We start from the raw sequence: 27,987 nt of genomic DNA, 5'->3' as shown, positions 1-27,987 counted from the left end.
AATTCACTTTACAAAAGTTGTTTTTCTATCAACAACCTTTCTTTTTCTACCATAAAACTTTAAAATTCATGTATATTCATCCATGAAAAAACTTTAATACTTTTATAACTTTGCAAATAAATCCCCGGGATGGCTAGATTAAGCTATTAAGATCTCAGAAATATAAAAATTACTAAAAACGGGACAAGAAAACATACTTAATTGAGAAAAATAAGCTTGATAGAACTTAATACCCATAGCTAGGTTTCCATGGATTTCTATTTGGGAAAGATGATATAAAATGATGATATTTCTTATTTAATTAAAATATCATCTTTTATTATTTCATCTTTCCAATTTAGTCATTTTCTTTATTTAATTTTCCATGGATGAATCATCATACTTATCTACTAACTCCTCTTAATGTTCTATTTTCCATATAAGGACATGAAATTTTGAACTCCATAACTATTTGATACTTATAGCTAGTAGAACTCAACTTTTGCATTTCATGCAATTTGGTCCTTTTATCAATTAAACATGTAATCGGTAAAATTTTACTAACGAAATTTTCATATAATATTTCTATCATAATTCAGACCATAAAATAATATTAAAATATTTTTTTTCGGACTCAGATTTGTGGTCCCGAAACTACTGTGCCGATTTCACTAAAAATGGGTTATTACAATCTATATATACTTATTAGATTACGATGCTTTTTTCCTTTCATGCTTTTATATAATTTTTAAATAAACAATTAAAATTGATATATCTAAAGATTGAGTCTTACATTAATAAAATTTAAACTCTACCAAAAGATTATAGTTAAATAAATTTTAAAATATATATTTTTTACTTGAAATATTTATGTCACATTATCTAAAATACATGAATTCTTTTATAAATATAACCATAAGAAAGCTAATTTCAAAATTAAATAATTAAAAAAAACAACCAAAGCAACATATATTTAATTTAAGCCAAGTAGGACGGCAATCGGTCAAGCCTGTCCCAATAAAAGGTAGGCTCATATTCGACTTCCTGAAGCCTTTTGGGCAATGGCACCATTTGAATTTTCTTACTCAAACCAAGATGTGCCATGAGAAGTGCAACGTGAGTCAGTAATTCCTCACCTTGCTGGAGTTGCCTCGCATGTTCTTTCCACGAACATTGAGCCGCGACATAAGTCAGCATGTCCAGCCACACTTCGGCTATCAGTTTCCATTTATCTTCGTGGTCCCATCTGAATTGCCCTAACAGTGTCTGCAATTGGACGGCGATTTGGCACCCTTCAAAGAATGCCGACTTCTTCAAACTTCCCATCAGGACAAAGAACGATCGAGATTCTATGTCAATCCCAAACAACCCTCTGATGACTTGTTTAAATTTGGACTTATCATGGACAAAGTTCTTAGCTTCAATGCAGGTATCATGATGCCTTATGGTACCAATGCCTTCGGGCAGCATTTCAGGACATAGAAAAAGAAGATACATCATGTAATCCGATAAGAGCTTACTGATTCTGCAATATGGGCCAAGTTTCCCGGCTCGAAACCAGTGATGATCATCGTTGTAAACAACGTCAGTAGCGATATGCCATAGGAGGAGGCTGTGGGTGAATTCCACATCGGATACACTCCAACCTAAGTCAGCATCAACATTGTTTTGTATAAGCGGAATGCGACCTCTCTCTTCCAACAACTCTAAGAGCTCTTTGTACTCAAACTGTTTTTCTTTATATTTTCTTCGTTTTTCTTTGAAATGGGTGTAGATAATTTTTTGCAGCTCAAGATCTACATCTTTCCAACTGGTATGTAAGTACTTCTCGGCATTGTCCTCAGGGTCGAAGATGTTTAAAACTTTAGCAAGCTTCAGTTTCCTGGGCTGGAGGCAATAATCTAGAAGGCTGTGTTGTGCCATAGCTCGAATTCCCTTGTTGGGCTTACTAAAATGGACCAAGTTAGAACCAGCAGCCGTAAGAAGCCTATTGTTTTGACTAGTCAACCAGTGGATTCCCCAATCCGAGCTAAGATGCAGGAAGGCCGAATAAAGTTCAAGAAAGATGGCACCAACCATTAACAAGTAGGATATGCCAATGTCAACTTTGGAGTATCCATGCTTCCCAACCACCAGCAAGAAGGCAATCAGTGTGGAAGTGATTAATGACAAGGAAATAATGCGAAGAATCACACCGATTCGAGTTATAACTATAGGAATCTTGGTATACAGCAGATCATAGAGGAACCCAAGTTCAATCTCCACAATTTTGAAGGCCTCTTCTGCAACAACATTCTCCCCCAACTCAAAGATGTAATCTAATTTATTGTAAATTCTGAGCTTGAGATCCGAAAACATGGGCCTGAACACCTGAAACAAAAGAAATGCTCGATAAAGATACCGATATTTCTCCTTAATTTGTTTTCTATCCAAATAGCCCTCCAGTGTGATATCGCTTTTTGAAGCCCCCTGTGAAAGCTCAACTTCCAGCTCCGAAGCTTTGTCAGTAGAAAACACAGATTTCCTAAACCGGACGTTGCTGGCTTGGAAGAGAGCCCGAACTCTCTCCCCATACTTGATGATCCCAACAATGAATATTGGAATGGCCAAATAGGTGAGCTTTGTTACAGTTAGAGTCCAGAACTTTACATATACATAGAGTGCCACTCCAACCTGAAAACACAGCCCGAACAAGTGTCGAGGCCACAGTTCATTGTCCGACAATGAGTAAGCAGTGATGGTATCGGGGCCACCAAGATGCAAGAGCAAGAATGGAGTCCAAAATATAACCAGAGGACTGGTTATTTGCTCCTTTCTACTTCTAAGGAGGGTACTCAAGGCCACCGTCGCCAACCAATCCGCAAACAGGTACATGGTCCACACCAGGAGGGAGACGATCTTTAGATGTCTCCCGCTGTTTTTCCGCCGATTCCCAAATTTTATCAATATAAGTTGAACACTGAGGCTGAGGACCACCATTGCCCGGAGCTCCCATTTCAGCCAAAGCGATAGCATCACCTGCGACAACGTTCTCAAAAATGCTGCATCCTTGATCTCTATGAACAGTAGAGCGCTTGCAACTGGAATTAAACAAAAGATTTGGGATTTAATTATATGTAAAAAATGAGAATAGGATTCTTGAATGCTTACTTTTCAAGTAATAAATTTGATTTTTTTGACGAACAGAGTTTGCTTCGAGCTCAGATTGGATTTGGATTTACAAATCCAAATTTGTGATTGAATTTCAAAGCAAAGAAACATTGTATTTGGATTTCATGAATTCATTATGTAATACAAATCTAGAAATTGAAATTTCTTTTAAAAATGAGAATTACAAATTTATCTCATATGCTGTTTTATCAAAAAAATATTTGTACCACAAACTATTATCTCTAGGTTCAATTATTTTATTTATTTGTGTTGAGTTGAAGTTATTTATTTGGAAGTGTTAATGTGCTTATATTGTGTTTCAGTTAGGTTTTTTAACGCAAAATGTAATAGGATTCATGCTATTCAATAAATAGATTTCGGATTTTTAATTTGTTTAAAATTGAAATTAATTCATTCAAATGGACACACTCGTGCGAAAGACTAAAAACTATTCAAGGAGCCGAACAAATATAAACAAATAAAATGAATAATTCCAGTTGCATGCACTTACTTGTAACTATCATTCTGGGCGGTGCTAGTTATGCAACAAATTTACACCAAAGATGTATGTGATGCTTGAGCCCTTGGAGACCTTGCCTGCAACCGCATTTCAGTGTGATTAAATTAATGCAATTTATAGCATTTCTAACTTGAGCTGTTATTGACAGAATCTCTACCCTTGTTTTTTTCCTAACAAAGTGATAAAGATATGCTATAAGCAATATATTGGGGAAGATTTCATAAGCTTACTTAATTAGTCACAAACTTTGGGGCTAAAGACCTATTAACCCTACTGTCTCTGAAACCTCAAATGCGAAGGAATGCATGGCTCAACATCCCCACCCCATAGACAGTATGACTTGCTTTGAGGTTTCAATAAATGTATTTATAACTGAGAAAAAGGGGATTCTATAATCGATGTTCATGATACATGTGTTATAAGATTTGTGAATGCAATGAAGTAAAGAATCTACCCACCACCTCTCACAATCTGTCAACCTTTTTCATGCAAAATTAATAATAATAATAATAATAATAATGTTGTTGTTGTTAGTAGTCAACTCTTACATGTTTATTAGAGGACAAAAATAATAGCCAATTTCCCAATTGGGCAAGGAATGGAAGAAGAAATATAAAAAAGAAAAAGGATCGAATTTTGTCACTTTATTAATCTATGGGGTGCAGAAGAGAAAAATAATGGTAAATAAACTTGGATCGGCCCATAAGCAATGAATTGATGCAAACTGTTGGATACTTTCTACTAGCGTAAAGGAAATTGAATCGTAGACATGCAAACGGTTCCAAAGTTTAAGCAATCTTATATTCTTACAACAAACTCCCTCAAGCAATCTTATATATGCTAAACCACCTATTTCTTATATAAATTTTATTTAAAAATAAAAAATATAGGTTGAAATTATATTTAATAATAAGACGTGAAATATATGCGATATTAAAATAAAAAATTAATTAAATTAAATTTTAATACATGAATACATCATATTAATAATACTAAATGAATATAATTATTTATTATGATGGTGTCACCAATCCTAAGTTTATGTTGTTGACACCATTTATTTGTGAAAACGGGGTCGACTTGGATTTGAAAATGAAAACGAATATGGTAGTCGCCACCAATCCTTTTTGACGAGGTGTGATCGGGTCACCTTGAAAAGTGATTTTTTTTTAATAAACGGTTTGATTTTATTAAAACAACAATTTTGGTCCACGAAATTCAGAAAAACAGGTTCAGGAGTCGGTTACGTACGAGGAAGGATTAGCATCCTCGTAACGCCCAAAATTGATATCTAATTGATTAATTAATGTCTTAGTGTCGAAGATTGAAAACTTTAAAGAGGTTTAAAATACGATCCTTTATTGAAATGTTGAAAATTTTAGGAAAAAAAGGCATATTTCACATTAATCAAGAAAGAGAATTATATCCAGTAAGTTAGGACATAATGTCTTGAATTCCCGATGCGCGAATGAATGCCAAAAATTTACTTATTTAAAAGATATTTAATTATCTCGGACTTAAAAAAGGGATCATGCCTGGTAAGTTAGGACACGATCTTTTCTTAATTCCCAAGATCGTTTAAAACTTGAATTTGAAAAGATTCGAGTATTTAGATTTATTGTGAAAATCGAAACCCAGTAAGTTAGGGTACGACCTTCTCGAATCTAAACACGAGGCTTTGCTTATTCAAAAATCATAATTTATGCATTGAATAAAATTAATCTAACATAAAATAGTAGAAATAAAACTCGATATTAATACGCGTACAAAGAAATAATGAATGCGATAGTATAAAAATAATACGAGCAACAATAATAAAAATAAATGAATAAAAAAGGACAGATTAATGACACGCAAAATTACAAGTATATGAGCAAGTAAAGCTAAAACATTCTTTTAAAATACTAATGAGAACGTAAATAAATAAATAAAGAGAATGATTGAAATTAAAAAAAATAAAAGGACATATATGTATATATGTTTTAAAATTATGAAATATAAAAATATATGTAAGTATGTATATATACATACATATGTATGTGAGAATTATGAAATAAAAATATAAAAGTAAGTGTAGATACACGTTTATAAAAATTAAAAATATGTACGTATGTATATATCATAAAAATGTAAGCATATATATATTGAAGTTATAAAATATATATGTATATGTATATATATTATAAAAAAACGTATTTATACATGTAAAAACATAAAGGATGTATATGTGTGTATGTACGAATTGTAAAATATGTGCATGTATTTATATATATTATAAAAGATATGTATATATATACATGTTATAAAAGTTGGAATTAAAAGGTGTACATAAGTACCTGGTAATAATAGTAATAATAATATAATATTCGTGATATTATGTAACAGCCCGATTTTAGGCCTAGTCAGAACAATGGTTTCGGGACCACAAATTTGATGAGGAAAAAATTATTTTTTATTATATTTTTATGGTCTAAATTTCACAGAATGATTTCGTAAAAATTTCATTCAAAAATTTCGACGTTTGGGCACTCAATTTAGCTAAAAGAACTAAATTGTAAAAAGTGCAAAAGTTAAGTTCTACATGTTAGAAGTGTCCAATTGTTATGAAATTTTAAAATGGAGGTCCTTAAATGGAAATTAGACCATTGGTTAACTTGTTGGACAAAAATGGATAAGAGATAAGTGAAATAGGATATTTTTAAGTTGGGGGCATTTTGGTCATTTAGTAATTAAAAGAATTAAAAATGCCAAAATGGCCAAAAATTTGTCCATCTTCTCCATGATGAACTAAAATAGCAAGGGGGAAGCCGTGGTTAGGGTTTTCAAGCTTCCAATCTCCATAGTAAGTGATTCCAAGCCCCGCTTTTAATGTTTTTAATGTTTTTTTACGTTTTTGAAGTCTCGGTAGCTTAATTTAGCTTATTCTAGTAATAATTTAACCTAGGGTTTATATTTTGAAAAATACTCATAGGTGAAATGTGTTTATTTTGATGTTTTATGGTAGAATATGAAGCTTGAAATTGTGTTAAACAATTTTTGCTAAGCGATTTTCAGTGAAAACAAGTGAAACGGCATAATCAGTAAAAAAATATTATTATTCATAAGTGCATGTTAGAGCAAGAATTTGATGTTGCTATAGAAGGTAAAAATGTTCATCATGTTGTAAAACATAAGAAAAAGGAATAAAGTTTAATTTCCGAACCTAGGGGCAAAATTGTAATTTTGTGAAATTGTAGGGGCAAAAATGTAATTTTTCAAAAATGTGATTTTTGGACTGGATTGAATAATGTGAATGTTATATAAGCTAAATGTGTAATTATAAATCGAGAAAGACGAGAAATTGACATTGATTGGTAAAAAAGTGAGAAAAAGTAAAAATTCCCGGTTGAACCTTCGGAATGAAAGAGATACGAGTGAAGTTGGTAGGTCACGTGTGTAGTACTATGTGCAGGCTACTACGTGTACCGGAATGATAGGTCACATGTGTAGTACTATGTGCAGGCTACTATGCGTACTGAATAACTTCGATCACGTGTGTAGTACTATGTACAGGCTACTATGTGAACCGGGTATCATTTATTATAAGGTGGTTGCTATGTGTTGATTCCACCGTGTATCTGTTATTATTCCGAAGTGTTCATCGGGAAATTGACTAAGTGTAATTGAGTGATGAATATATATGTGGAATTGAATTGAAGATTGACTTGAAATTGGAAATGAGAAATTGGATTGCTTTGAATATAGTGATAAATTGAATGAATTGTATATGAATTGAAATGAACTATTGGAATGAGATGTGAAAAAAAATTCAATGGAATTGAGAGTGAAAAACTGAAATCATGAAAGAATACATTTTACAACAAAACAGTTTAGACAGCAACAGTTGTGTGAATTTGAAAAATCACCAAAAATGGTGAAAATTGAATTAGAGAGTGAATAAGACATGAAATGAAAGCTTAATGAGTCTATTTTTACATAAAATAAACAGAGCAAGAAAAAAAGTTATATATTTTGAGATATTTGAATTTTAGTGAGGTAGGGTTGAATTGATTTCAAAATCCCCTTTTCTGACTTTGGAAAATAATTAAAAATTGTAAAAAAATAATTAGGAGTTATAATTTATATTCTTAGAATACTTAATGAGTCTATTTTGAAAGGAAATAAATAGAAATATCATCCGAATTCTGTACAATGAGATAATTCATTTTTAGTGAAGAGAGGTCAGAGATGTTGAGCAGTGAAAAAGGGGTGACTTTAAAGAATAAACTGTACTAATTGGCCAAGTAAAAAATTTTGAAAATTTTATGGTGAGAATATATATGATTCTAGTTTTGGGGAAAATTAACAGATCTTAATTTGAAGCTCTGTAGCTCCAGATAAAAATGATTTAGTGACTCTGACTCAAATAGACAGCTTTGAATTTAAATATAAGTGAATAGTAAAATTATGTATAATGTTATTTGAGCATGTTATATACATAAAGGATGTGGGATGGAGAGGAGGAGGAGGACAATAAAGTATATGAATGAATTGTGTATAATTGGTTATATGCCTGATTATAATCGATAAACGTTGAAATAGGAGTGATGTTTATATTGGTGCATTACTGGTCATGGTAAGCTCATGAGAGAAAATAAAGTTTCATAGCATATGTGCGTGGTATATTTGGCATGAAGTGATGTCATGAGGGACTCATGAATTAACTCATGTTGGTAAGTTGATGCATAATTATAGTATTCAAATATATACATATTTGTAATATTTTGCTATATGATTCAGAAAAAGAGTAATAAATAGCATAATGAAAATTCGGCCATGGTGCTAGTTTATGTTAAAGGAGTGTTTTATGGCATATCTTAAGTAATGGAATGTTATAAATTTTGAGGTTAATTTGCTAGACAAATAAATGACAAATGAATTGATTGTGTATTCGTAATTTTGACATATGCTTGGTATATGAAACGTAATAATATATGCTTGAATAAACTTTAAGTATTCGAATGACATGGATTTAATGGTGATAAAAATTGAATATTGAATTCATGAAGCACAGGTGATGTATTATTGTTGTGTGATAGCTTGGTTCGAGAAATTGATTAGGTAAATAGTAAGTGGAAGAATTTATGGATTTAGAAGAAAATTTGGAATGAACATGAAATTTAGCTCAATTAAATGATTTCATCAATTAAACATTGTGTATATCAGAATGTGTTAGTGAATTACATATTTGTAAATTAACATTCAAAGTTCGGTAAGTGATATATGAAATTAACATGAAAAAATTTATGATTGTTATTAATATTGATTCTGACATAAAGTGGATTCTTCAATATTGGATTGATTTAACGAATATATTGAGCATATGAATGGGTCCTAATTAGCGACTCGAAGATAATAATTTGAAAGTTTTTAATTTGGATGAAATTTTATAACTCGATTTAATATGTATATAAGTGTATTTATTCTAGTAATGCCTCATACCCTATTCCAGCATTGAATACGGGTAGTGTTACAATATGACATCACCAGATTCGGCCCTAATGTTTAGGTCGGGTTTGAGGTGTTACATATTATAAAATAATGACAGAATTAAAATAATTAATTTAGTAATAGAATAATTAAAATAACAAACGGATGACTAAAATGAAACTAGACAAAGTTTATAGGGAAAATCAGTAACAAACAAGAGAAAAAGGACCAAAATGATATGCATGACAACTGATGGGGTCCAAATAGGCAATAAAACCCAAACTTGCACACGCGTCATACGCTGGGGGGCAGCATACGAAGGACTAAATTGAAAGAGAACTAAAATTATGTGGTAAAATAGAAAAATAAAAAAAGGACAGAATCGAAAACCATGAGAGAAGCAAAAGGACTCGCCAAGAAAATATCCCATTAGTATGGAAACACGCGGATCTGATCTCCGGGTCGGTCGGACTCGGGTCGGCCTTGGGTTTTATGCTAAACGGCGCCGTTTTGGCCACTGATGCTAAGGTCCAAAACGACGACATTTTTTACACCTTATAAATACAAAAAAAATTAACAAAAAAACATTTATCCTTTATTTTCAGAAAAAAACAGAGAGAAAGCTCTCGAGAGAGAGCTCCGGCGCACCTCTGCAGTAGCTCTGCCACAAGCGGCGGATGGAGGTGCAAAATCGGGCCTTCCTTAGCCCCGCTTAAAGCTCGTCACCCCTATAACCCGGATTCAAGGTTGAATCCTTTGAAAGGTGGCCACGAACCCTAGAACCGAAGGGAAACCGTTCGGCTTTTCCTCCTCCGGTGCGGTGCAGGTAAACCCACTTTCCTTTCTTTTATTCTTCTATACTTAGAAATAAAAAATATCAAAATAAACAAGGCAACAGATAAAAAAACAGTAATCACCTCAAAGTTTTTGTTTTTTATATTTCGAATCTTTTCATACAATATCCTCCCCCCTTTACGTCGTTTGGTTTCTGAATTATAAAGCCAAAACACCAATGCTTTTTTTTTCACTGTTTCTGCTCTTTTACACTGCTTCTATTTCTTTTTCATGTTGCTTGCAGGTCTGTGGAGTCAATTGGCAGAAAGCTTTGCCATTTTGGTGCAACATGGGTGAAGGCGTCGTCATTGGGCGTGGTGCGTGCTGAGGGCGCACATGGGGCAGCTGCGGCGCGAGGGAAGGGAAGGAACCCTAGGGTTCCCTGATGTTGTTTAGTTTTTAGGCCCTATTGGGCCATTTAGGGTTTTAAAATTTGGGCTATTTTGGCCCGTTGTACATGGACTGCTATTATTTTTTGACTGTTTATGTTTTGGTTTTATTTCGGGCCCGGGCGAAATATGGGCTTTACATATGTCAAGTTAATTTGTAACATTATATCAATCAACAACATTATTAATATATACAATTGATGGAGTTAATATATTATGTCAAGTTCATTGAGAGCTTTCTTAGGTAAATCAGCTTCGACGTAGATTTTGATGAGGTAAGAAAAGAGAGTCGGGGTTACCCGATATTGATTGGATTTGAGACGAACGAGAAGGTCGTCGACAAGAGAGAAGTGCTTGGAACCACCGAGTTTGAGAATGAGGACGAGGAAGGAAGAGAAAGAGTGATGAAAATCGGGTTAGGTGGTAGCGACATCGAAGATTTCTTTAGCGATGAGAGGGTCGAATTAGGAGGATCAGTTTCAAGACTCGCGTAGGGGAAGCTATTGGCGACAACGACGGTTGCCGCTGATTTGAAAACTAGAGGCATCTCCATTTTCTCTTATCCTTCTTTTTTTCTTTTTCTCTTTTTAAACCCTAAATTGGTGCTGATAGGGCTATTAAATTGGTGGTAACCGGCCGGCTGGAGGGTTTTTTGACACCAAGCATGCCGTCATCTGCCATGTCACTTTGTCGTGACGTCTGTGACAGAAAATAGCAAAAAGAACTGTTTTGTCGCTTTTTCAAAGTTGAGTGACTGAAATAAAACCAATGTGACTGTTTTGTCAACTACCCCAAAGTTGAGTGACTGTTGGTGTAATTTACACTTAGTAAAAATGGTATTTTATTAAGTTAATAATAAATTTTAAATTATTAAACATTTTAAAGGACTCCTAATACATTTTTTTTGTATTTTGTATTGTTGATTCCTAATACTCTATTTTGAATTGTAATTTGTAACTAACACAATTTATAACTAAGCCAACTAATCACCATAATAATAGATAGTGAAGATATTTACTATATAAAATGTCATCACTGGTAGTAATGGATAAAATTTTTAATATAATGAACAAATTATTCTTTAATATAACATAAAGAGATTAATTTATTTATTTTTTAAATAAAAAAATAAAATATAATCCAACTTTTAATACCGAAACATTTATGATATTTTTACCAATAAAATTTAACTAATTTCGAGCAAATCAAGTTTTGCACTATAACAAGCCATGGCTGTTAATACTTTTGAGAACTCAATTTATTCATCATACACATGATTTCTTTTAAGGAAAAATAAGAATTTTTTATTCCCCATACTTCTAACACGGTAATATATCTTAAAGTATAAAATTTTCATATGAAATTGCAACTTTATTCGATGGTACCTCAATAGAAAAAAAAAAGCAGAGAGGAAAACCATATCGTGGAAGGAACAAATAATTAATCATGAAGTATAAGAAGATTGGTATCCTCGATCCTCAATATAGATCAGAAAATTAAACCCATGAAAATGGGGAATAGGGACAGCAACAGAGTGGCAAGGACAGATGATGAAGATGAAGAATTAGGAGTGGCATTGGGAGCAGGTATCGAGCCAGCTGTTGGACCGGATGTAGGAGCCGGTGTACAATCATTGGAAGTAGGAGAAGGGGTTGCAGGAGTAGTAGGTGAAGGTGCAGGCAAAGGAGAGCTGGAAGTGGCGGAGACGGTAATGGCTAATCTTTGACCCAGTTCACAGTGCCGCGCAATTGTGCAAATGTAATATTGTTCGCCAGTGGAGTTGAGGGTAACGTTGGTTGGACCGTTGATGAGCATGTTTCCGATAGGGTTGTCGTCGCTGCACTCGTCGAAAGATGCCTTGGGGACTTGTAGTACATCATGCTCATTTGTTGTGAAGTTGAACACTTTAGACATACATAAAGTTAAAGGGTAAACTACAAAAATGGTCACTTTTGTTTGCCTTAAATTATATTAGTCACTTATGTTTGAAATGTTACGTTTTAGTCACTTATGTTATTGTTTTGTTACGAAGTGGTCACTCTACCGTTAAACTCCGTTACGTCCCTAACGACAGTCCTACGTGGCAGTCTAAATGGGTTTTAAATGCCAACTTGGATGTCTAGTTGCTAGGATAAAAATAGGTTTTTAATTAAATAAATTTAATTTGGATTACCGCGTAGGACATCCAAGTTGGCATTTAAAACTCATTTGGACTGCCACGTAGGATCACTATTAGGGAGGTAACAAAGCTTAATGGTAGAGTGACCACTTTGTAACAAAACAATAATGTAAGTGACTACAACATAACATTTCAAACATAAGTGACTAATATGTAATCTGAGGCAAACAAAAGTGACTATTTTTGTAGTTTATCCTAAATTTAATAGTGTCAAAAATTCACATCTTTAAAGCCAACAAAAACATCATTAACAATTTTTATTGGAAATTACTTAAAATGGAGAGAGATAATAAGATGAGTAGCTTTGTTAATTACCTAAGATATCTCCAATCAAGAACCTCTTACTAGCCGCCCAGTTGCTGTATGCGGTGGCACCGTTCTGCGGAACGGTCCATCCCAAGTCATCCCCCACAACATGCACCGTTTGAGCCTCCGTGAATTGCATTAAAGCCACCGCGTTGATGATTACGAAAAATAAAATGCACATGATGAACCTCGCCATTAAACCAGCTCTCTTAATATACTATTTAATTGAACTGTATATATAATTATAAACGTGGTGAGATGAACCATGTTTAAGCCTATATATATAAAAAGTGAGCATAGACACCGGCAGGACAAAGAAGAAGAAGAAACGGGTGGTTGTGGGCACCAACGTAGACGAAAAGCATGAACGCCGGCCTATTTAGTGCATGTGTGAGGGGTGGGTCCGTCTCCCTCCCCGGTATACCCGACGTAGAAAATTTGAACTCAAGATTAGTCAGCCCTTATTTATTCTTGGGCTACCTAAAACTTACCTTGTTATTCAAAGCAGCTTGACCTTAACTTCACACAATTTTCGCTTAGCTTTCCCTATAGGAATAAAGTAAGGACTACTCTATGAATTTGGCAAATTTTGCACACATCATAATTCCGTACTATGCTTTACTTTCTTCCATTTTTTTAAAATATTTGTATATGAATATATAAAGGCATAATCTTCCAACTATATTAAAAAATTTCAAAAAAATAAATTCATTTATTACAATTTTTAATTTTTTAAAAATATTTGTATTCATGTAATACGATGACGAATGTACACGTAGATAAAACTTGATTGGAGAATGTTATCAAAATTTTCCGTATAAAAATATTAATTTATGTTTATTGGATCTAATAATCACACAAAATTAAAGCGAAGGAAAAAAGGGCATTATCTGATGGCTAAAGATTTTTTTAAAAATTAAATAATGGTGACTTTTTGAATGAGGGATAGCCTCCAAGTGAATAAAATACAATATTTTATTTAAAATAAATTTAAAATGTCATTATTATGTTTTTTAATAAGACTAAATTTTTTCAAATAAACTTGGAGGGTTCCATTACCATATACGTTTGAATTTTCCTTGTAGAAAGGGGTTTTAATGTTACGTTCCTTCAAGTGATTTTATATGTTTATATTTTAATTCATTGAAATAATAGTCTCACGTTTATTAATTTATTAAATCAACATTAGTATAAAACTGAAATTATTTTTTTATATATAACTGTAATATTTCAAATTAAAAAAATAAATTATCAGTCTTGACTTGTAAAAAAGCAGTGATTAAAATTCTTGTACACTTATATTCTATATAGGTTCAAACCATGTGACTCTTATCCAATAGTGTATAAAATGCACTAAAAACTATACTGAAACAGCTCTAAATATGAGAATTATCATAAAGAAAATGGATTATTTTACATGTATTTTCCAATTTTGACCTTTACATAAATAATATATAATAAAAACTAAATTAAAAATATCTGCATAAAATCATAATTAAAGTTTTAATCAATAACATATAGACATACCCTGGTTTAAAAGAAGCTTATTTGATCAAATTGCAAAAAAAAAGGACCTTAGTAATCTAACAAAATAAAAAATTAAATGAAGTTGTTAAAATTATTTTAAAAAAATAAAGAGATAATCTAATGATACAGTAAAAATATTGATATCTAATAATTCAAAATTAAGTACTCTTAGTAGTCTAAAAATAGAAAATAAAAATAAGATTGTTACAAATAAAAAGAGAATAACCTAAAATATAGAATATAATGATACGGTAAAAACTAAAGATTGATAACTTTTTAACTTCAAGGTTTAAATTCTTAACAACTTAAAGCAATAAATAGTTAATATTTTTTTGCTGAAAATAAATTTTTAAAAAACAGTTAATTGCAAAATACGAAAAAGAAAAATTGGTATTTTCCTCTCATTGGGGTATTAAGATATGGTTCCCTTCTCTTTTCTTTATAAAAATCCCTAATCCGAAAGGAATCCCATTTTCTTCACTCTTTAACCAATCCAAACATGTTTATTTTTATCGAACACTTCTGATTTGTAATAAAATTTCCAGCTCATAAAAAAATATATTTTTTTTGGGAAAAGTTTATTAATTTTGAAAATTAATTGAGTATACTAAGAAAATAGCGAAAATATATAAGTAAATAATTAGATCAAATAAACAACATATAAATCAATGTATTATTGTGAATAATTACAACAAAATAAATAAATAAATTCTACAAATTAAAATTCAAAACTCTAAACATATAAAACAAAATAATTAAAAACTATCATTATCTCACCATTGATCTTCCATCTTCCAAGTGCAATTGTGATTTGATATTTCTTCTTTAAATAACTATGGTAAGTATTATTAAATATCAAATAATAATAATAAATCATATATAATATCTGTGAGGTAATATTAAGAGTTAGATTACATTTTATCCCATCTACTTTAAAAAATTGGCAAATTAATCCATGTACATTAAATCAAACAGAAAATTGATATTTTTTATTAAAAATTTCATCAATTTCTACTTATTAACAAGTCCATGTACATTAGCACGAGGTACACATGGCACACACGTATAACTGTCTAGTTATTCTGTCAACCATGCACATTTTTAATAGTAGAAAATGATGAAAATTTTATCAGAATTAACCAATTTACTTTTTAATCTACCATATAAAAACTAATTTATTTATTTTTTTAATAAATGAATCTAAAATAAAATCAAACTCTTATTTTTTTAATTTAACATTACATACCATATATCACATTAGTTATTATTTAATTAATATTACCTTTTTATTATTATCACATAATGATAAGTAATATAATAAATTATTTTTAATGTCAAACAATAAATGGTATTTTTTTGTTAATAAAGCCATCTTTCAATTCTAAAATAATTTTTGTTTTCATTTTTAGGGAGTTTTCATATTTTATTTCTATTTTCAAACATGTTTAATAAATAAAAATGAGAACGAGAATAACCTCTCTCATACTTTTATATGAATATATTTATTTAGATAAATTTATTTCACTAACTATTGAAAAGTTAAAGAAAAGAAATATATCATTGAAAAAATCGCCGTTGCCGGGGATCGAACCCGGGTCACCCGCGTGACAGGCGGGAATACTCACCACTATACTACAACGACTTTGTTGAAAGAATTGGGCAAGCTAATTATATTATCTTTTTTCGATAACATGTCTCATTTTTTATCCGAAACACATTGAAAGTGGAGGCTTGAATATATCTACTAGGATTTAAGGTGGATTGTTTTATACCAAAATGAGTGTCTATTTATGGTTGAGTCATCGAAGAGACTCATACTTTGTATGATTCGCTTGCTTTTATTTATTTTTGTTATACGTATTCATTAACCAATTGTGTTGCTCGTATTCTAATTTATTACGTTTATGTCTGTGTCCTTCCTTCAAGTACATAAAATATATATATAATATTTTAGATATGAATCTAGCTATATAAAAATTTATCGATAATATGAATTTAATATTTCATATATTACATATATATCATGCTAAAATAAAATTTATTAAATTCAGAGTGAAACACATGGCTATTATTTTTTTATTATTTGGCAAATGATGTATCATCTAATACCATAAAAATTATAAATTTTAACAACATTTTAATTTAACAAATTTTGATGAAGACTATCACCAATAATAATAGTTAGACAACCATTACCAAAGACAATACACAACACACTCAAATATTTTCCTCTCTTTTCCTCCTTTGGTTTGAGCCTCCGGGCCAACACCGCTCACATCACCATGCCGCTTTGCCGGACCTAGGTCCTCTCTCCCCTCCTCTGTGGCGATGTTGTTTAGGTCACTAAGGCTCTAGGTGGCTGTGTGTGGATCAAGCCTTGGGCTTTAACCCATCCTTTGTAACTGTTTTTTAATGAATGGATTTTCATCTGATAAAAAACAACAACAATAATAATGATTACACTATGATCTTTAAATAGAAAAAGTAGAGGAAGACTTTTAAAATATATAATTAATTTTTGAATTTTTTTAGAAGTACAAGGACTATCAATTAAATAATTTTTTTATAATTTTTGAAATTTTTATAAACAGTATCAAAATTTGCAAATATGAAAAATTAATTTTAAAAAAACAAAATTAAATGATATAATACGAAGGTTAAATTTGTTGTTTTATAAGTTTTAAAATATTAGAAAAAACTTAGTTTTATTTTTTATTTTTAATCCGACTTCAAACTCTGACAAGATTTGAAAGATTTGGATCACTGTTTTAAATCTTGTGCATTCATCATTGTTGATGAGGTTTTAGTTTACAATCAAAGGTGCTATCGCTATGGTAGAGTTGATCTTCAAAGAGGATGCGATCGTGCAGATAGTGTTTATCTTTTATAAAAATTGTGGATTTAATTTTTATATTTAATTTAATTATTTTAATTTTTTATAAATTAAAAGTTTAAATTGTTTGTCTTTATTAAATAATAATTATTAAATTTATTAAATTAAGTTATGCTATTTTCAAATTTTAATATGAAAAATATATGATCAAATGTGTAATGCCGTGTCAGCTAGTTATTTATTATATTATTCACTAAGAATTTAGCTTATGGATTAACAACGGTTATTTGTTTCAAGATTAACATTTTAAAATTTGAAAATTATAGAGATTTAGAATGATCTAGCTAGAGAATACGGGCTAAATTTACTATTGTTCCTATAGTACAATACTAATAATCAAATTTCACCAAATAAATTTATTTGCTACTATTTGAATTATGACTAAAATTGATAAAATTAAAATGTAAAAACTTAATTTGGCAAAAAAAAAAAAGTACAGGTACTCAATAGCAGAATTTAACCGAGAGGAAAAAGAAAAGAGAGGGGGGCCGGGCGGGGCCATCATTGAAATGACCTGGTCAAAGGGAGGGACTATCTGTTTTTTTTTTTTAAACAGAAAGGCGGGTTTTGGGGGCCAGACAAAAAAAAAAAAAAAAGGAAAGGAGTCCCGAGTCAGCGTGCTAAGAACCAGTCTGGGCCCCTCACCATTGAATTCTTCCCAAGCAATTTTATCCTCAAACACGACCCTCTTTCATTGTAAAAACCAATTGCAACAGAAATGCAACGCATTCAAACGAAAACCAAGCGTCTTTCTTGGGGAGAATCAGTATCAGGAGGTGATCATGGATACTCAAGAGCAAGAGCTTGAAGACATTGAGCTTTTCCAAAAGCATGTTTCTGATCGCTTCACCGAACTCTCATCACCACCCGAGGACGATGCCCTCCTCTCAGTTTCCTGGCTACACAGACTCCTCGATGTTTTCCTTTGCTGCGAAGCCGAATTCGAGGCTATTCTCATTATGGATCGTGACCCTTCCCAGCTCTCCAAGCCTCCTTTTGATCGGTTGATCCCTGAATTCATTGAACGCGCCGTCAAGGCTTTGGACATTTGTAATGCCGTTGCCAACGGGGTTGACTCCGTTAGGCATTGCCAAAAACTGTCTGAGATTGTTATTTCGGCTTTGGACCAAAACCCTCTTGGGGACGGCCATGCCAAGCGAGCTAAAAAGGCCTTACTTATGCTCCTCTCCGCAATGAATCTGGACGATAAAGAAGGTACCCATGTTAAAGCCACGGAAAGGAGCTGGTCCTTTGGTCGCCGAGGTGTTAATAAGGAGCAGATCGCCGGACATTTCAGGTCACTTTCTTGGCAGGTGGCTAAGAATTGGTCATCCGCAAAACAGATTCAATCCATGATTTACAACCTGGTTGCACCACGTGGAGCAGAGGCTTCGGGTTTGCCCTCTCCAATTTATACCATGAACGTGATCATGATATTTGTGATGTGGGCATTGGTAGCTGCAATACCTTGTCAAGAGAGGAACGGGTTGCCCACTCATTTCCCGGTTCCCAAGCAACTGAATTGGGCCCATAGCTTGATTGGATTACAAGAGAAAATCGCTGATGAGTGGAAGAAGAAGGAGAAGAAAGGGATGTCTGGATTGTTGGATGAGCTGCAGAAAATGGAGAAACTGGCTCAGAGTTTGATTGACTTTACGGATTCTTTCCACTTCCCTGGAGACGCTGAGAAAGTGAAGGAAGCAGCTGCAAATGTTTCGGAATTAAAGGAGATTTTTGGGAGGATGGATCAAGGATTGACCCCTTTACAGATGCATATTAGGGAAGTGTTTCATAGGATTGTAAGAAGCAGAACTGAGTTCCTTGATGTGTTGGAGAAGGGTTCTGCACCTGTCGTATAACTCTCGATGGCCATGGGGGGCTGTTGACTTGAAGGATACAATATTTACGAGATAAGATTTTGATCTTTCCTTTGCCTATGATTTGAAGATGGACACAAAATGAATATGTCGTTATTTTATTTATTTTTTAAGCTTTGGCCTTTGGTTAATATGTTGACTGTTATTTGATTCTTTGCTTCTCAGGTAAATGTAAATATTCAAAACTACTGCCGTAATATCTTGAATTAGGAGGCCTTTGGATTCACATTTTCATTTACACTTTTCTTTTCTTTTTTTAAATTATGGCGTAAGTTTTAAATTAATTCACAAAATCTATAGATAGTTTTCGCAATGATTTTAAGAGATCGCATGAAAAAAATCAATTTATGCATTTAATTTAATTTAATTGATTTTCTTTTTTAATGTTTTGGTGGGATATTTCATGGATGGCTAATACTGTCATATCCACTCCACTGGATGATTTCGATTTACACAAAGGCTTTTGCTGCAAATGTAGCCAAAAAATTGACTCAAACAATATTGGGATAAATCTTGGAGCTGTCAACCTCGGATAACATCTGTTTGGTTGGCTGGAATTCTTTTGGATTTTTGCTTTCTTTTTTAATTTAATTTTTGAGATTTGATTTTCTTTTTACTGTTTTAACAAAATAACTGTTTTGAATATCATTTGATTTTTCGTAAATTTAATTTTTTAAGTAAAAAAAATAACCATAACTTTTATATGATATTTAAAAAAATATTTGTTATATAAGACTTTAAGTTATTTCCACACTGTTAAATATAAAATATTTTTTTTATATAGAACTTTTAAGTTATTTTTACTATTTTATATAAAAATTAGAAGAGAAGTGAAATAAAAGCTTTTGTTTGCTGGCATTGCATACAGAAAAAGTCATACAACAACTATTTTAATAGTCTAGTGACTTAAATGAAATTTTTTTAATAATTCAATGACTATTTTATAATTTTTTGAAGTTGAGTGACAAAATGTAAATTTATCAATAGTATAGTCACCTTAGATGTAGTTTACCCAAATCTTGAAATATTTTTCGATAATATTATTTAAAACAATATTTTTTAAGTAAATACAAAAAAATTCAATAATTTTAATATGATTTTTTTAAAATATTTTTTATATACAAATTTTAAATTATTTTCACCATTTCAAATATAAAATATTTATTTTTATTTTATAAAAAGTTAAAATTAATTATAAAATAAATAAATAAAATTCAGTTGAATTTTGAGTAATGATAACTTTTTAATTGACATGTCATAAGTAATCTAAATAATCCGATTCAGATTGATTTTAGGTTTTTTCAGAGCAATAGATTTTTTTTTTCATTTTGGTCTAAACAAATTACAAAGTTCAAATTTTGCTATTAAACTTTATATTTGGTATAAATTGTGGATTTAATACCTATATTTTAATTTGATCAATTTTAGTTCATATATTTTTTAAATTTTTAAATTTTACTCCTAATATGATGGTGGCAATTAAATTTGTTTGGTTAAATTATGTCATTAGTCTCGTATTATACGTGAAGTTATAATTTTAGTCCATGCTCATCAATTGGATCATTCTTCATGACTATATTTTTTGAATTTTGAATTTCAAAATTTCAATCTTAATACAAATGACATTTGTTAAATCCATTAACTGATTTTTTGCAAGTAATATGTAAAAATAACAAAACAAACATAGCATTGCACATCAAATTTTAAAAATAACAAAACTTAAATTAATAAATTTAATAATTATCATTTAGTTAGGAGTTTAAAATTCTAAAAAATACAAAAATTTGAAAATGACCAAATTAATATATATATATATATGTATTAAATCCACAACTTACTCAAAGTATAAAGTATAATAGCAGAATTCGATCTATTACAGAACATACAAAATGAAAAATATTCCCTCCTAAAACATATATTTATATTTGGCACTCTTCTTTATTCAAATTCAAATAGCATAAAATAAATTTCACTAACATTTATTTGTTTTTGGTTAAACAATTATTCTCCTAATTTTTAATCTGATATAACTGAGTTGTTAACCAGAATTATAATACTAGTAGTTTGATCCTCGCATTAGATACAAAATAGTTTTAAAACTCGTGGTTAGTATATACTTTTTTAATGAACTTACAAAACACGAACAATTAATCATTGGACTCGCTCTGATGGATATATTGAGAAAAAAAAACGAACATTAATGATACTTACCCAAAAACAAACCAAAATTTAATTTCTGGTGACAAGAATAAAGACATGATTATCAGTGTGATTAATAAATAAACGTTATTAGATGGAAAAAAGCCAATTGCGTACAACAGAACAAAGGTAGTGAGAAGTGGAAAATTTAGATGATTACAAGCATTGCAACAACCACTATAAGATATCAACGACATGCGTCCTCTGCAATTACCAAAGTGTTGTACATTTGGATTTGGTCCCACGTTGTGAAGACGAATAAAATAAAATCAAAATATATAAATATATTTCATCTTCCAAAAATGTAATCAACTAAGGCGTAGCAGAAGATATTAAATCATCAATTTATGATGTCATCTATCGTGTTTTAGTCCCAATATTCTGTGTTGAAAGCAGGAAAGATACAGCATACAGTGTCCAGGAAATGAAGATTGAGTGAGTAATCAAAGCTTTAAGAGCAAGCCAGATGATTAAATCCAGGTGTTGATATTTACAAATGACTTCTTATTATATATATGTAGGCAAAATTATTGTTACGAGATGCAGTGAATGAGGAAAATCAACACAAGAGATTGTCATCTACTGTGTTCTATACACCCGAATTGTGTAGAAAGACCTCCTGTACACCCGAATTGAATATATACTGCATCCCACACTCACAACCCACAATTTGAGAGTAGGATAGGATTTCCCACCAAGTCAGTTTTTGAACATACATTGATACTTATAAGTTAAGAAGGTGCGGTTATGGATGGATGTTGAGGAAGCCGAAGACAGAAATCTGGACGATGTATATGGTTATCAGTTTCTTGTCCACTCTCACCAGTCACCATGCCCGCTATGCTCTTCTTCTTCTTCTACTTCATCTTCTTCTTCTGCATCCCAAAGAAATTTTGCGTATGAAGCCAGGAGAAAACTGCAGAAGATCACACATTAAGTTTCAGGAGTTCCAACAATGGAAGTAGAGCGTTGAAATAGATTGAATTCAAAGAATCCATCAAGAGCTTTGAAACTTGCAAAAGCTTCAGGCAAATAGTTGGTCTATTTGGATCTTATAGTATTTAGATGCCAAGAACATATAAAATAAAGTAATTCTTTTGACAAATTGGTGCTTTGGGGGGGGGTATTTTACCAGTCATGTGGGGAAGCCTGAACAGCTTGATCAAAGTAAGTTTGGGCTCTATGAGCATCCTTTTGGTTTTCCCAAATTAGATGAGCATAGAGTGACAAAACATTTCCATCATTAGTATTTGCCAAAATTGCTCGCTCGCAGTACTCCTCAGCTCTGCCAAAATCCCCTCTAATCTGCAATCAAACAACACGTGAATCAATGTAACGAAACCAAGATGTAAATTCAGACAGATGAAGTTGTTTATCAGATCAAGAACCCAACAAGAGTATTCTGTCCTAAGAATTTATGCCTTACCTCTTTCAAAAACTTGGCATAATTCCCAAGAAAAAGCGGATTACCAGGATTTGCTTCAATCATTTTCTGGTAGTAAACATTAGTGCTGTCAGTCTCAAATAACCCTGAGCCGCCGCCACCACAATCATCTCCAGGGCCGCAGATACTGCCACCATCCGTCGCATTACTAACTTCATCATCATCCACTACTCTTTCTCCCAACTCAGAAATTGAAAATAGTGTTTGGATGGAACAAGACTTGGGTTCTGACTCTTGTTCTTGGTCATCACTTTCCTGCTCTGCTTGTTTGTGGAGGTCGAGAGACTGCGGTGTTGGTATCATGGGTTTGCCCTCTTCTTTTCTTGGTTTTGGGATATTGAGTTGTTTATGCTTATGGTCATCAATGGAAGCTGGGGTGTACAAAGAGACTGATCCGGATCTTTGGAGAATGGGGAAGTCGGGGTCTGGTGATGAACAACAGTCTTTGGAGTGACATAACCATGAGTTTAAGATTGGTGTCGATAAGCTTCTCATGAGCAGCATTTCTTTCTTTCTTTTGAATCACAAACCCAACTAACCATATGGAAATTTCTACAAGCGAACCAAATTTGATATTTTCTTGCAATAAGTAACAAAGTATAAAGTGAGAGATTCTATATATATGATTCTTGTAAGGATTTATGCAAGTATCTGTTTCAAAGTGAGAAGAAGACTCGACAGGGTTTGGGTTTGTCAGAGACTTCTCTGCTTACAACAGCAAATAGCTAACTGGGATTTAAAGAAGAAGAATAAAGAAACTGCGTATTATTTGATCAGATCCACCGGATAAGCATCAGCTCAATCCATCAAAAAACGACAAATATCCCAACAACCCTACTTACTTTTCCATGTCTTGATACTTCATGCTTTGATGATGATGATGATAATAATAGTATTATCTAATCTCACCCTTGTCACGAGCTACACGTCCAAAACCATTTAATTAATTCATGAATTTAGTCAACTTTTCGTTTGTTATTTATATAATACAAACCCAAGTTTGAGATCCAATTCAAATACAAATAATTAAATTTAAAATAAAATACAAAAATTCAACTTATTTTTATTAGTTAAATAAACTTAATCGTGTACCTTAAATACTTCATTTTTCTCTCGAAAGGTTTTAAAAGTAAAACTTGATTCAAGGTGCTTGATCTCAAGCTCCCTGCTTAAGCATACAATTAATACTTCCCACTAAATCCATTAATTTAAAACAAGAAAAAATAATATCATAGTATGCCGTATGAAATTTATATAACAGACGAAGCATTAATCCACTCAAATTTATTCAGACATCTAATATATTAGATGCAATATGGATATAGGTATAGCAAATCGATTTCCGACTTACAGGAACACCTGGAGTGCGCAAGCCACACTGTGGGCGGCGCATTACCAATCACCATCACCATTACCATCACCATCACCATCATTTGACATCTTAGCTTGCCCAAAACTAGGTCGACACGTGCCCTTTGCTTTTCACAGATAACACACACGAACAGATCGCTATCTTTAACTTGTTTCCAGGGAAATCCACACCACCCCATCCGAAAAACGAGTCAGATTTGGGCAAAGATTTTTTTTTCTTACCCGATCAATTTAATCCTATCTGAATTTCATTTAAATATATATATATATATTTTTTTTTACTAATAACAAAACAGTAAAACGAGGGTCAAATTTGAGCCCAAGCTGTAGAGTATTGCCGTCAATGGTATTTCTTATAGATTTATATCAAATCTACTTTTGTCTACCCTTACCTCGTATGCATCAACGTTAGACAAACAATGGTCTTTTGTCAAATCTTCTCTAATAAACCCTAAAATACGAGACCAATTCAAGCAGTCTTACTACCTACTTGAACCACCGAATTTTCCATTACTCCTAGTCCTAGACCACCTCCCAAGAATACAATCAACTAAACCCTTCCCCTTCCTCCCCTAGCAATGCTGTAATTGAACATGAAACAAAACATCAATTCTCCGAGTCTAATTAATCATATGAATACCTCGTCCTACGTACAAAAAAAGCTGCATACATAACAAAGCTATGTTATCTACACCTTTTTTATTTCTAAAATAACTATTGCTAGACACGCATGTCTAATATATATAGATATGATTCTCCGAATATTAGAACATCTTTAAGGAAATTGAGCATAAACATGTCAAAAGCCCATCCATATCAGACACTCACCTCTGGTCCAAATAATATCAGTCAAGTACGTAGCTATTTGACCTGACTACAGTTGCATTAAAAGGGAGTAATGTTGAAATACAGCTTCTTGAAAAAGTATTGTTGATCTTGATATTATTGCAATAACTAATAACAGCTTTTGTGCAAAATCTCAATCATAATCTAATTGGTTAGCATCTCCACCATGTACTCAAGGAACAATAGGCCTGATATACATAAAATTTATAAATTCAATAAACGGCAGCAAGAAACGACTAATAGATTTTCATATTAATGCCATCTGATTACCCATGTAGCTACTCACTCTTATGATGTCTAATTAGGCATAAGAGTAACTATTATTGGGATTGATTTTGTAAGCAACATAGAAACATCTACGTTACCTGGATTCAAGATCGAGTATTGGATATCAATACGTAACCGACATAGGTATGCTCAATTTTTTCTAAGTTCTTTCATATATTTTTAGGAGCCGTGCCAGTGTATCTGAATATGTTGTAAAGGAACAGAAGTCAGATAGGATTCTTAAGGGAAAATAAAGAGTACCAATAATGCAGAATAACACTCACGTCAACAAGTGAATTTTTTCTACTCATGGTGACAAATAATGGTACATAAAAAGCAGTCAATGAATCTGTTAATCTACAACAACAATGGAAACTACAAACAGCAGCAAGCTACATTTGATCTTAGAAAGTGAAAGAAATATGGAATTGATTCACTAAGATGTTACAGGAAAATGTTTCCTTAACATAACAAAACCAATTGGAAATGGAAGAAAACAATTACATATCCATTGTCTATATTCGTGATGTATTTCTTGTATATATTTGCATGTATATAGAATCAAAATCTTACTAGCTTATCTTCTAAATCGAGACCCTTTATCTGGTCTACCAGAATTCCCCCCATCCCATGCAGAGGACCAGAAGAACAGAGACACCCAGAAAAGGACAGCAAAGAAGATCCGCACTTGATCTTGAAATTTTGATAACTTTCCTGCAAACTCTGTTCCATGAAAAAAGATCATAAGACGCCACCTTCTAAGCAATTTAAAATGCAATAAGCAAGGAAGAAAGAGTCAAATCCAGCCAATTACATGCAAAGGAAAAATATGGGTACTTCTAATTCAAATCTTTTCCATTACCATCGTCAAAACAAAAATTTCTCATCAGTCACTTTTAGTCTCTGCATTTATGGATGATGTCCAAAATTAAGCACTAATGCTTATTTGTTTCAACAATTATATTATTTTGTTTAATAATATTACTACATTCCGGAGGAACTTGAAATACAATTGATAAACTATGATTCTCTCTCTTTATTTATTTTTTTCTTTTAACAATAAAAAAGAGTAACCTTGCCAATGTTTTTCCTATACAAACTTTCACTCTCTTTGTCTACGCTAAGCTTGAATTTACATTGATATATCTGCAATTGAAAGAAAAAAAAAACAGAAAGAAAAACTAAGCAATTAAAACTAGAAGGACAGAACCTCAACATAAGAAACCTAGGCTTAACCTAACACTCCGATTTCCCCATGCCCTTGGCCTCCTCTTGCTCAAAAAGAGTCTTCAGCATAGTATGTCCACTCAATTTCGGTTGTGAGTATTGAATATGGATATGTGTGCATATTTGAAAAGCTTGAAGGATCATATCCCGTACTCATATTAGAGGAATAGTTTTTGTTTTAGTCGACAAAGCCTAAATTTTGAAGAATTATTTATAAAAACAAATTAATCTGAGTTCAAACGCATGAATAAAATTACCAAAAATAAGAAAGCGGATTCAGAAGGCAGAGGAAACCTGGGGGAGGAGGCGGGTCGGCGTCAGGTGGTCCGGGGCCAGCCGAAAGACAACGTGGCGAGCGCGTCTTGGAATTGGACCGGAGGCGGACAAGGAATGAGGGACGATGGGGATCAAACTTCCGGGGAAAGATCAACTGTTGAAGCGAATCCGAATGGAAGCTTTTGGAATTGGAATAAGTGAAACAATAGTGATGGCGCCAAGGAGACGAAGCACACAAAGTGGTGGTCATTACCATTTCTAAGGTATCGACGCCAAATGTCTGAAATTGAGAAAACCATCAGTATACAGTAATGGGCTTGAACTGCGTGGCTCAATTTCTGCTTCGGGACTCATTATTTTTATTCATCTTCTCTTTCAATTTGAGCCTACCTCTTATCTTAATTTTTTTTTATTAAAAAAAACAGTTTTATATAATTTTAGTTAAATTTTTAATTTTAAAATCTTATATCATCCTTTTATTTCTTATTATTCTCTTGAAAGTATTTCTTTATTCTTAAATTACATTTAAATTTCACTACTTCAAGCATATACTCTTTTCTTTTTCGGGTAACATGTACAACATTAATCCATAAGTTTTTTCCCTTGGGGGAAAGGAAATTGAAATTTATGTTTGATGTATTGATTTTTAGTGAATAAAATAAAATCATTTTGGTCTTATCACTAGATGGATTTTATTTGCTGGTTTATTTGGAAAATGAAGCTTGAGGTCATTCTTGGTAGTAATTATGTAGATATTAATGGGGTCATTTGTAGAATAAAATCTAATACTCCATAATATATGTCAGTCACCATATTTAACATCGAACGTCTTATCCTTCATGTAGTCAAACTTGCTACTAAAAATAGATGGGAGAATGTGATTTTAGAAATTGATTTTCTTATTGTCTTATCAGAAACTAAAAAAAAGGATTATGAGAAAAGGTGGAAGCTGAAACCAATTTTGAAGAGGTTTAATATTTCGAAAAATCAAGTGAATAACTTTTTAATCTAAAAGATCATAAGAGATGCTAACAAAGCTACGAACTGAGTAGCTAAGCATGCTAAAGTGGGGATGTGTTTGGAGGATTGAATTCATCACCCACTATTTTCTTTGGTATTTATCTTGAACAATGATGACTTGCCAGCTCCGCTTGTTATCTAATTTCGGATTCGGCCTAACATTGGTAGAGTTGATTTTATGTCTACTCTTTTAATTTTGTTAGGCACTTATTTT

General features: G+C 32.1%; 4 protein-coding genes, 1 non-coding gene and 1 pseudogene across 5 annotated transcripts; 1 reads left to right on the top strand and 5 right to left on the bottom strand.

The window, feature by feature from the left end:
- Window positions 1-814: 814 nt before the first annotated feature.
- On the bottom strand, window positions 815-3,974 carry LOC107906494 (uncharacterized). Its single transcript, XM_016833499.2, has 3 exons — window positions 3,880-3,974; window positions 3,641-3,726; window positions 815-3,059 (listed from the first exon to the last, which is right to left on the bottom strand). The coding sequence occupies exons 2-3, from the start codon at window positions 3,651-3,653 to the stop codon at window positions 958-960; spliced, it is 2,115 nt and encodes a 704-aa protein (XP_016688988.1). The 5' UTR covers window positions 3,654-3,726; window positions 3,880-3,974; the 3' UTR covers window positions 815-957.
- Window positions 3,975-11,762: 7,788 nt separating this feature from the next.
- Window positions 11,763-13,335, bottom strand: LOC107903240 (cucumber peeling cupredoxin). Its single transcript, XM_016829280.2, has 2 exons — window positions 12,836-13,335; window positions 11,763-12,245 (listed from the first exon to the last, which is right to left on the bottom strand). Exons 1-2 carry the CDS (start codon window positions 13,020-13,022, stop codon window positions 11,830-11,832), a joined length of 603 nt encoding a protein of 200 aa, XP_016684769.2. The 5' UTR covers window positions 13,023-13,335; the 3' UTR covers window positions 11,763-11,829.
- A 2,588-nt stretch (window positions 13,336-15,923) lies between these two features.
- On the bottom strand, window positions 15,924-15,995 carry TRNAD-GUC (transfer RNA aspartic acid (anticodon GUC)). Its single transcript has one exon. It is a non-coding gene; the product is annotated as a tRNA-Asp (tRNA).
- A 1,189-nt stretch (window positions 15,996-17,184) lies between these two features.
- LOC107906493 (protein ROH1-like) lies at window positions 17,185-19,329 on the top strand (annotated as a pseudogene).
- Window positions 19,330-21,805: 2,476 nt separating this feature from the next.
- LOC107906491 (uncharacterized) lies at window positions 21,806-25,391 on the bottom strand. The gene is made up of 3 exons (XM_016833494.2): window positions 22,749-25,391; window positions 22,455-22,627; window positions 21,806-22,238 (listed from the first exon to the last, which is right to left on the bottom strand). The coding sequence occupies exons 1-3, from the start codon at window positions 23,268-23,270 to the stop codon at window positions 22,142-22,144; spliced, it is 792 nt and encodes a 263-aa protein (XP_016688983.1). The 5' UTR covers window positions 23,271-25,391; the 3' UTR covers window positions 21,806-22,141.
- Window positions 25,392-25,662: 271 nt separating this feature from the next.
- On the bottom strand, window positions 25,663-27,116 carry LOC107906492 (uncharacterized). The gene is made up of 2 exons (XM_016833495.2): window positions 26,772-27,116; window positions 25,663-25,973 (listed from the first exon to the last, which is right to left on the bottom strand). Exons 1-2 carry the CDS (start codon window positions 27,007-27,009, stop codon window positions 25,828-25,830), a joined length of 384 nt encoding a protein of 127 aa, XP_016688984.1. The 5' UTR covers window positions 27,010-27,116; the 3' UTR covers window positions 25,663-25,827.
- Between the last annotated feature and the right edge of the window lie 871 nt (window positions 27,117-27,987).

Source organism: Gossypium hirsutum, chromosome D05 (assembly GCF_007990345.1).
Source record: "Gossypium hirsutum isolate 1008001.06 chromosome D05, Gossypium_hirsutum_v2.1, whole genome shotgun sequence".
Classification (NCBI taxonomy): Eukaryota; Viridiplantae; Streptophyta; class Magnoliopsida; order Malvales; family Malvaceae; genus Gossypium; species Gossypium hirsutum.
This window is presented reverse-complemented; position numbering and strand designations above follow the sequence as displayed.